At 47.8% G+C, this 10380-nt stretch overlaps 1 protein-coding gene across 1 annotated transcript; it reads left to right on the forward strand.

The window, feature by feature from the left end:
• Positions 1-671: 671 nt before the first annotated feature.
• Positions 672-9332, forward strand: ZC3H11A (zinc finger CCCH-type containing 11A). The gene is made up of 16 exons (XM_010132574.1): positions 672-725; positions 908-1027; positions 1618-1741; positions 2157-2360; positions 2681-2797; positions 3328-3405; positions 3674-3784; positions 4491-4553; positions 4789-4884; positions 5083-5148; positions 5406-5906; positions 6321-6394; positions 7123-7465; positions 7755-7924; positions 8254-8321; positions 9068-9332. Exons 1-16 carry the CDS (start codon positions 672-674, stop codon positions 9330-9332), a joined length of 2454 nt encoding a protein of 817 aa, XP_010130876.1.
• The last annotated feature ends 1048 nt before the right edge of the window (positions 9333-10380 follow it).

Below are 10380 nucleotides of genomic sequence, written 5' to 3' on the forward strand. Positions count from 1 at the left end.
GGATGAGAGGTTCCCTTGGAATGTGAGGAGGAAAATTCTTCCTACCCCTCTATTATTAATTCACGGATTCAGTCTTGGTTCGGCCTACAGGAGAAGTTAACCTGAAGTCTTTGAAGATCGATACCTTTGCTGAAGTTGTCCAGGTACGTGAACTTCAAGATCCCCGGTGACTGGAACGTCATGTTTACTGTCTCGGCTGTGTTTTGTGGAAGTTGTTAGTGCCCACGGTTAATCATTGATAGCTCAGATGTGTGACCAGTTCGTTAAGAAGTGCCTCTCGTGCTGGGCCCACAGCCACGCACGGGCATTTTCTCTGGGCTCCGAGGTGTGTAAGGACACAGAGAAGAACACGCTGCCGCAGCCCACACAGTTTTACAGCAGTTTGACTTACTGTCGGGGTAGTGTTTGTGCCCAGCTGCTGATTTCAAGACATTGTCCCACGCGAGAGTAATTTGATGAAGAGAAAGCAGCTGTAAAAATGCTTCTTAGTTCAGTATTCTTTGCTTTTTGGTACCTTTCTGTAGGGTTACTTTTAAAAAGAAGATTTCACTGAGCAAGCCACTAGAAGACTTTTCAGTCCAAGAAAGTGAAGCCAGCTCTTGTCAAGACTGGAGGAAGTCCCTGTTGAATGAACCCTTAGAACCTGGGCCGGTTCTGAGAATTTGGCCATTATGTCTAACCAAGGAGACGACTGCTACTTCTATTTCTATTCCACATGTAACAAGGTATATTTGAGGGTCTTTTGTTTTGGAGTTTGTTTTTGTCCTTTTTAGTTTTTCAGGGGAGGGGGAAGAGTGAGAGGAGACATACAGGTTTCTGTTAACTTCATAACCATTTAGATTCTGCTTCCACTTCTAATAGCACAGACCTTTTTTTAGGCTGTACTGGTTTATTCTGCTGGTTACAGGGAGACAGCTGTTCGTTCCGGCACTGCGAAGCAGCTCTGGGAAATGAAACAGTCTGCACGCTCTGGCAGGAGGGTCGCTGCTTCAGGAATGTCTGCAGGTTCAGACACATGGAAATTGATGTGAGTGTTTGCCAGAGATTTGTTCTTCATCTCAATCACCCAGAGCGTTTTTCATTGCTGTAGGTGGACTGACTGTGCGTTTACATGATGTACTTGCTTTAGAATGATGCTGGTTACTATTACTAGGAGGGGACTGGGAGGAAGTTGAGGAAAGAAAAATCCATTTCTTAGGTATATCTCAAGAAGAATTTTCTTATATTGGATGCTGACGTTATTTTCTTAAACAGCCTGCACCAGCCTTCTGAGGCTCAATGGTCTGTTCTGTCCTGAATTTCTTCAGATAACGGTGTTCTGACCTCTTGGGGTAGTACAGGGTGGGGAGAGAGGAGATGGGAAGGTGCTGAGGCTCTGAACGATAAATTCAGATAGATTTAACCTACACAGATGAAGACATGTTTCCCTCTGAACATCCCAGTTGTATTAGTTACACCCACCCCAAACTGATGTGTGCAAGTGCTCGTAGTGATAAATTGAGCTTTAGAATGATGGTTCAGCACTGCACTGCAACACCTCTGTCTGTGGCACGAGGTGAAACTAGGCATCTGCAAATCTGAGTGTTACCAACAGCTTTTATTTCTTCCTGTCCTCAGAAGAAGCGCAGCGAGATTCCTTGCTACTGGGAGAATCAGCCAGTAGGCTGCCAGAAATCCAACTGTGCTTTTCATCATACCAAAGGACGTTACGTGGATGGACTCTTCTTACCACCAAGCAAAAGTGAGTTTTTTAGATCCTTTTTCTTTAAGTATTCAGTAATTAATTTTGATTATTACTTATGAGTGCCTACAATACCACAGAAGACATCAAGTAACGGTTCGTGTGTGAGTGCCCTGAGAAGTCTGCAGCCGTGGGCTCTCAGCAGAAGGGACTGTGACTCCAGTGTGTGATTTTGCCTTTCCTGCTCAGCTGCTCTGTGCCGTGTGATCTGTGCCTTTCAGGTTGCTTTCCCCTCATTGAATCCTTTATGGTGGTAGAAGCCATCATTCATAGTGTAGCCAGAGGAGGGGAATAGGAAACTCTAAATTCTGTAGCCTGAGGGGTTATCTGCCTTATTTACCGTATCTGTATCTACACAGTGAGGGGGTCAGGGTTTTAAACACCCAAATTACAGATGTTCCTCCTCTTCCTCCAGCTACACTTCCAAGTCCACCCGAGTCCACAGAAGACGATGTGAAAATGACTCAGATGTCACTGCAGCAAAACAAACTTTCCGTCCAGTCAAACCCATCTCCACAGCTGAGGGGGGTGATGAAGGTGGAAAACTCTGAAAATGTCCCAAGTCCTACCCACCCGCCTGTGGTAATCAATGCTGCCGATGATGATGAAGACGATGACGGTGAGCATTTTTTTACTTATGGAAGGCATTTCTACTGTAAGTGAATGTATAAATCACAGGATACCTGAACTGTGTAGTGATTAAAGCTACAGACAGCAGTCTGGAGTCCTAAATGTTTTTTTCCCCAGTGCATCTGTTATTTATACGAGTTTGGCGAGTCAGTCCAGCCATTTAAAAAATCCTTCTGTAAACCATCGCTGGTGTTTGTAGTTAAGAACATGAACAGTGTATGAACTGTGGACTGAGATGTCATTGTACGAGCTGCATGGACGCGTCTAACTCCTGCTTTGTAACTGATCAGGTTTATTTTTGCCTTTCAGACCAGCTTTCTGAAGAAGGAGATGAAACCAAGACACCTGTCCAGCAACCAGCACCAGAGGCCCATAACGGGCTGCGGATCATTTCCACTCGGAAAGCCAACGCTAACCCGAAGCAAGGTATTCTGACAGCTGCAGGAGGGTGGATTGGCTGGAGAACATCACAGATAACTCCAAAGCAGTGTGTTCTACTCCTGCCATAGATCATAGGGTAGCTGGGTGGAGTCAGGTATTTCCGTGAGCTCATTCCTGGCTAATGTCGTTTGTCCCTTGGGTCAGACAGGTAAACTCCGCCTTACTTACTTGTGTAAAACAAAGCAGAGCTGCAGAGTGGAGTTCAAATGCCTGCAGACGCGTCCTTTCAAACACTGTGGAAAGCCCTGTCTAGTGATAGAGGAATCTAATATCGTGTGGATGGATTAGAATGCTTAAAACTGACAGGTTTTAGCCTGTAGGATGGGAGGAGTGAAGAAGGGTGCTGATTGCATACCAGAATACTCTCTGTTCTGTGGCTTTTTTACTTGTGGGGAGTGTTGACAGGATTTATCTTGAATACATGGGGAAAGCTCTGAGCTGTAAGAAGCTCGAGGATCTGTGCTCTTCAACACGTGCCTTTCTGCTCAGTTTCAGTAACCGTTTTGTGTTTTCAGATGACAATTTAAATTTTGGAATAAAAACGCTTGAAGAAATCAAATTGAAGAAACTAAAGGAAAAAACAAAAAAACAAGGTGGTGAGTTAATATCCCCCACTGCGATATGGGAGGGGGGAGGGCCTTGAGCTCGTTTGCAAACAACCTGTTTTCTTGATCTCAGCCAGCTGGAGTAGACTGGAATTCCAGGGGCAAATGCGAGGGAAATGGCTCCTCTCTCTCTACACGCACTGGTCATCGTATGTTTGAGGGCAGTGAATAACTAATGATTTTAGTCTTCTGGATGGTTCTTGTATTGTTTGGGGTTTTTTCCTAAACATCCTCCTGTTTTGCTTGCTCTGATCAGAAGGTCCTTCAGGAGTTTCTGTTCATCCGCTCCAATCTCGGACTATTCCTGTGCCAGAAAAGGAGAATGTACGGACAGTGGTGAGAACCGTGACTCTCTCTTCAAAGCAAGGTAATAGTCAGTGCTGTTTCCGTTTTGTGGCTCCTAAACCCAAAGGCTAAGTTAGATAATTCAGACATTTATTCTGCTGGTGTGGCTTTTCCTAATTAAAGCCATGTTTTCACGCGTAAAGGCCCGGGTTGTGTTGGAAAGCTTTGGCATTTGCAGGTGCTCAGTTTGTCATACCGCAGTAAAAGATCAAGAAATGTCTTTTATCAGCCTGATGTTAAGCCGTAGCTAATGTTGTATTATCACCATCCTACAGACTCTGAAATGTGTGTAATTTCATTTTTGTGTTCCTCGAGTTGAGTGAGATTTGTGAATGAGCTGACGCATCGACAGCGTGAAATAGAATTAGTGTTTGGGTTCAGTGCAGCAGCCAAATATGGGGATAAGTGATGAGCAGGGCAGTAAGGAGAGGGAAGACCTGTAGAAACGGTGTTACGCAAGCAGCCAGCTCCTGAAGGATTGAAGAGGCCGGCAGTGGCAGTTGCGGACATTGGTGCGATACGAGTCTGGCTGTAAATGGTGGTGTTTAGATCTGCGCCAATTCCTTTTAAATGCAAAACCCGTGTAGAACTACTTCTGTCCATAGTTTGTTTTTTTTTATTTGGTTTGGCTACCAGAGGAGTGTCTTTTTTTGGGAGGTGGGCTGGAAGGAGAATGCTTTTACTGGCTGCTGGTTTCTGTGCACTAAAGCAATTACTCTTTGCCTTAGGGGAGGAGCCTGTGATTCGGCTGAATCTCGGCGAGAGACTGGGAAAACGGAAAGCCTCCCTGGGTGAGAACTTCTTGTGAGCTGTGGTTAAGGGTATAGTTAAGGGTATTTCTGCTGTGTGCAGGAGGAAAATACATTTTGGCAGAGATAGGTGTTGACTACAGAAATGGCAAATTTTGTTAGCAAAGGCAATGTAAGAAAATACACCAGGGAGAATTGAAGTTTATGGCTGACTGCTCAAAAATCCTCCTCCCCAGAAATGTTCTTAAAGTATTTCTTGTTCTCTCTCTTCCTGAAGCTGGTAAAAGTGTCGTTCCACTAAAGCGCAACCTTACTGAAAGGCTGGGGAAGAAGATGGAGATCCTGGAGAATGCTGACAAGGCACCCAAGAGAGGTACAGCTACTGCACAGACCTCGGAGCTGATGCTGTCTGGGTTTTCTCTTGGTCCTTCCTTCTGATGGTTCTTTTTGTGCGTTGGCTGAGGGCTCAAGGGACTTTTGAGTCCCAGTGATCTCCTGTCTTGTTTTGAAATGTCGAACACAAAATGGAGATGTTTGCAGCCTCCCTTACTTTTTCTGTTCTGTCTTGTAGTTCAAGTGCCCAGGTCTCTGAAGGAGAGGCTGGGATTGCCCTCTGAGCAGACCGGCGCTGAGACAGGTAAGAACTGCATAGGGAATACACCTTCCCCAGTAGACTGATGGTGTTGTGTAGCAGCTCTCTCTGGGTAGCGCTGTCTTCAGAATAGAAGTGGCTAAAAGGAGGAGAAGAGTGTTCTGCAGAATGGCTCTGACCTGGGGTGTGTTCATGGGAACGCTCAAACATAGTTTTCTGTGGCACTGTGACAGTTTTTGGAGACTTTGGATATTGTAGGACTCTCCTTAAACGTTGTTACTTTTCTTTTTTGCTGATGACAGAGAAGGCTGCAAAGCCAACAGGAGAGATCCATGTGAAAACACTGGAGGAAATTCGTCTCGAGAGAGCTAACCAGAGACGAGGAGAACCTCCAGCTAAACCCCAGGCTGAAGGATGGAGTAAAGCAGAAGATCCCAACTCGGGGGCAAGACCTTCCACTGCAGTGCGCATCAAAACGTTCTCAGGAGCCCTGGCTGAAAAGAACCACAAGAGATTGGAAGAAGAGAAGCAAAAACCAGAAGAGTTTCCTATCAAGACAAAAGCTGAGAATGAGCCCAAGAAGCAGAACGCACTTGCCCCATCCGCGCCCAGCAAAGCGCAGCCAGCAGAGCCGGCAGGTAAAGCCAGACTTGCTGGAGAAGTGCGTGTCAAAACCTTGGAAGAAATCAAGAAGGAGAAAGCTCTGCGGATGCAGCAGAGTGGAGAAAACGTGCCAGCTCCGCCGGCACAACCTGAACCCGCCCCGGCAGGGCGGAGATTGTTGCGGATCACAAAGCTAATAGGTAATAAAGCGGTGTGGAACCTGCTCTGGGGAAGCGCTGCCCCTGTCAGACAATTCAGTTTGCTCAGGATTCGCTTTCCCTTCTCATTCTCTGTGTACTAGAGGGTGAGAGGCTACAAAGTCAAAAACGCCAGAATAAGCAACCATATTATTTTCCATGAATTTTCTGAATTTTCCCACTGGAAAATTCATACATCAAGGAGCTTTGCAGTGGAATTCCTCTCCTGTTTTTTCTGTGATTGAGGGAGAGAGCTCAGATGCTGCAGGAGCTGCTTGATGTAGCCTTTCCCTCTGCCTCGTTCTTATGCATGAGGAAAGAAACCCACCTAGGAAATAGAGATAACAAGGTTTCTTTATTTCTCCTGTTGACAAAATGATGTTATTTTAATGCTGTTTTTCTTTGCTTGTTTTAAAGCACCTGGAAGAGAAGACAAGACGACTGCGGAATTGAACAAGCCTTCTCCTAAAGCTGTCTCTGCTCCTGCAGAGGTGAGTGCTTTGTGAAGACAGACGTAAGTTACTACAGTCCTTTGATAAATTTGGTGAAGTTTTGTGTTTAACTAGCTGTGTGCTCCCGGTTCGAGCGTGTTCCTGCCTTTCCACATCTGGCGAGTGGTATATTAAAACCCTGAGGGAGGTATTTTCACAGGAAAGGCTGGATCTGTCAGCAAATGCTCTGTTGGGGACTTCCTCTTGCTTAAGAAGAATGTAATAGATGACAGCCAGGGTCTTCTGCTGTGCTGAGGAAGCTCACTGTCTTGGGAACTCAGGCTTTTGGGGCAGTATTTCCTCCAGCAAAGCACAGATCTTGTTACAGGCCACGTTTGATGGAAAAAAGTCAGCTCTGAATGGGGTTAACGTGTTCTGTTCCACAGGGAGCCGTTTCAGGATCACTGCTCCAGTTTTCTTGATGAAATCTCCAGAGATTTTTGTCCTTTTGTCTCTTCCTAGCCCGCCAATCAGAGTGCAACTAACTCTAAAGTTCAAGTGAAGAGTCTTGAAGAGATAATGATGGAGAAGCAGCAGCAGGTGAAGCAGCAGCAGGTGAAGCAGCAGCAGGTGAAGCAGCAGCAGGTGAAGCCGAACCAAGAAGAGAAGCTTCAGCGAGAAGCAGCTGGGGTTAACGTGTTCTGTTCCACAGGGAGCCGTTTCAGGATCACTGCTCCAGTTTTCTTGATGAAATCTCCAGAGATTTTTGTCCTTTTGTCTCTTCCTAGCCCGCCAATCAGAGTGCAACTAACTCTAAAGTTCAAGTGAAGAGTCTTGAAGAGATAATGATGGAGAAGCAGCAGCAGGTGAAGCAGCAGCAGGTGAAGCAGCACCAAGAAGAGAAGCTTCAGCGAGAAGCAGCTGCTGTGCCATCTCCTGCTGCAAAAGCGACCAAAGAGAAAACTCCAGTGTCAGGGAATCCTGAACCCACCGTGGTTTCAGGGTCAGCTCATCAACTTGCAAAGAGGGTAACAATGAAGTCCATGGAAGGAGGGGTTGAAACCCCAGGCAAGGACGCTGCTGTGACACCGGGGAAACAGGCAGCTCACCCACTGGAGCGGAAAGCTAAGGGTGAGTGTTGACTCTAGGTGTTAGAGTTGCTTCAGGTCACATTTGGAAAGAAAGTCAGAAGATGATGGTTTTCATGTTGTAATTCTAACTCCTTCTTTGCTCCTTTTTGTGGCTTCTTGGTAAACAGAGTTTGCTGGGGGGCAAATCTGCTGAGAATCTGGGAAATGGTGGTGTGATATGGCCCAGTACCTGTAACTGGGAGGATGATGGGACTGTTGACAGAACCTGATTGCTTGTTTGTTTTCCTGCGGCAGAGCAAGATGATCGGTTTGTTATTCCTTTTCTCTAGCCAAATCTAAGGTGTGCCTGAAGCCTTCGGTGGGGAAAGGCAGCTCCCCCACAAAACAGGCCCTGAAGCGTAAAGCAGCCGAGAGTCATGTCTCTGCAGTGGTGGCTGTGAAGCCGCTGAGCAGCACCGGTGGTGATATGAAGGAGCCTTCAGCTAAAAAAGCAGCTGTGGTAAGGACTGAGGCAGTAGTGAGCATCCCTAGTTAAATTTATGCCCAAGTTTTACTCTCCTCTTGGAGACAAGGTGGAAAACTGAGATTTCCTGCAGGTCTCCATTCCCTTCTAACCTGAGAAGTGCTCTACGAGGTGGTTGTACCCTCTTGCTCCTAAAAATGTCACAAAGTCGTTAGTAACCTTCAAGTGAACAGTAACCGTTGTCGGGTTGTGCTCTCTGCTGTAGTGTGTTTAAGGCCCAGCAATGCCAGAGAACAGCAGAGAAAGAACCTACTAAGAATTCTTTTACCTGTGTATCGTAAACCCCGTCTCCTGCTTGTTCCTAGGCCGTTGTTCCTGTGCTGCCAGAGAACAGCCTAGTCTCTGGGCCTGAGGGAGAAAAACCCAAACCGAGGTAACAACCACACTTTGTTCTTTTTCTTCATCAGTGTGTCTTGCATGTGAAAAATGAATCTGAATGTTCTAGCAGCTAGCAGGCATGCTTAGTCAGATTTAAAATGCTGCAAGCTGGTACAACTTGTCAGTGACTTCTTGGGTTTTCTGAAAGGAGGCTCAGGAGAGACCTTCTGGCTCTGACAACTCCCTGACAGGAGGCTGGAGCGAGGTGGGGTTGGTCTCTTCTCCCTAGGAACAAGCTACAGCATGAGAGGAAACAGCCTCCAGTTGTTCGAGGGGAGGTTGAGGTCCCCAGTGAGCCATTTCTGTCCCGTTGGGGTTGTGCAGGCGTGTCCCAGGCTGCCCAGGGCAGTGGTGGAGTCCCCATCCCTGGAGGGGTTGTGGGAGGTGGAGGTGCTGCTGCGGGACAGGGGTCAGTGGGCACCTGGCAGTGCTGGGGAACGGTGGGGCTCGGGGAGCTGAAAGGGCTTTTCCCACCAGCATGATTCTGTGGTGCCTGCAGAGGCAGACTCCTGAACCTTTGCCCAGTCAGATCAGTAAAGGTGGATCTTCACAGATGAATCCCCAGGCAGAAAGGTGGCTGTACCTGGTGATACACTGGGCTCCCTGTGTAAGGCTGAGGTGTGAGAAGGGTTAGCTACAGTTTTAAGGGGATTTTTTACATTGGTTTATTTTTAAGTACAGAAGACATCTCCCTGGTTAAGGAACATCCAACTGATCTGCTCTCTCTCCTGTTCCTCCAAGCCCTGAAGTGCACCTTGGCAGCCAGGCAGACTCTGTGCCGCAGTCGGAGGTCTCCAGCTCCACTTCAGCTCCTGCCCAGGGCGTGGTGAAGCCTCGCCGGCTGAGCTCCACGGGCACGGGGAAAGCTCCCTTGTCTGTAGAAGAGGAGTTCGAGAAGCTGATGTGGGAAATCTCGGGAGACAAATTGGAAGCAGAGATAGACCTGGATCCAGGGAAGGATGAGGACGATCTGCTGCTGGAGCTGTCAGAAATGATCGACAGCTGAACTGCAGAGCCTTTCAGTTTATTTCAAAAAAAAAAATAGTTTAAACTGTTCTTTTGTTGGATACCCGGAGGTGATGTTGTTTTTTGTTGGGACTTTGCAACAAGTCTTAAAGCACAGTTGAACTGGTAGAAACTGGCTGTATCTGCACTCAGTTGTCCTAAACTTCCCTGCTGGTCAGAGTCGAGATCCTGCAACTCTCGGTGGCTCCTTTGCTGGGGAGAGGACACAGCACTTGTTTGTTTTGGGATGAGATGTGCCTGTCTGCGAACCGTGGTGGTTGTGACTGATTCAGCAACGCTCCGAGGGCATAAAGCTCCTTCCTTCCTCTCCCCTTGGCAAAACCCGACGTTGGGCATGTGGCAAAGCTTTGGCGCTCCAAGTCCTTGGACAGTTGGTGTCTAAAATCTGGACTCACTGTGTCAACTCTTCATTTTATTTATGTGTGTTACTGTTTTGACTCCCATCTCGTAGGGTAACTTCACAGCAGTGTCGGTGGGGAGGAAGCAGAATACTTGCTATTTTGGACCAAACATGCTGCCAGGGGTATGGGGGATGTCAGTCCATCCAGCCTTACTTTGAATTATCAGGGACGCTTCAGCATCTGTGTGAAAAGCAGCAGCTCTCCTGTGGGGCCAGGACCCCCCTCCCAGTTTGTTTTGGTGCTTTTAGGATCGAGGGGGTGTGGTCAGGATCCCTTTCGTAACCTGCAGTGGATTGGAAAATGCAGAATTGGTTTAAGTGCCTCTTGGTTCCAAGAATCGCTCCCGAGCTGCCGGCTCATCTGCTGAGCTCCTGCCGCCTGGACTCGTGTCCAGTGCCGCGGCTTTGTCCCACCAGCCCCGCAGCTCCCTCCTGGCCCCCACCCAAGGGCGAGCGTGTGCCTGGGCTGGCGATCCTGGAACCTGGTGCTGCTGCAGGACCAACCGAGCTCCCCTTTTTGGGCACGCCATGGGGATCCTTGCTTTGCTCCCGCCTGCACCTTGCCCCACTGGGCAGAAGTAGGTGCTGGAGGCGGGACTGGAGGTTACTGGTTTGCCTGGGGTGGCTG

The sequence above is a fragment of the Buceros rhinoceros genome, unplaced genomic scaffold (genome assembly GCF_000710305.1).
Source record: "Buceros rhinoceros silvestris isolate BGI_N320 unplaced genomic scaffold, ASM71030v1 scaffold26913, whole genome shotgun sequence".
Lineage (NCBI taxonomy): Eukaryota > Metazoa > Chordata > Aves > Bucerotiformes > Bucerotidae > Buceros > Buceros rhinoceros.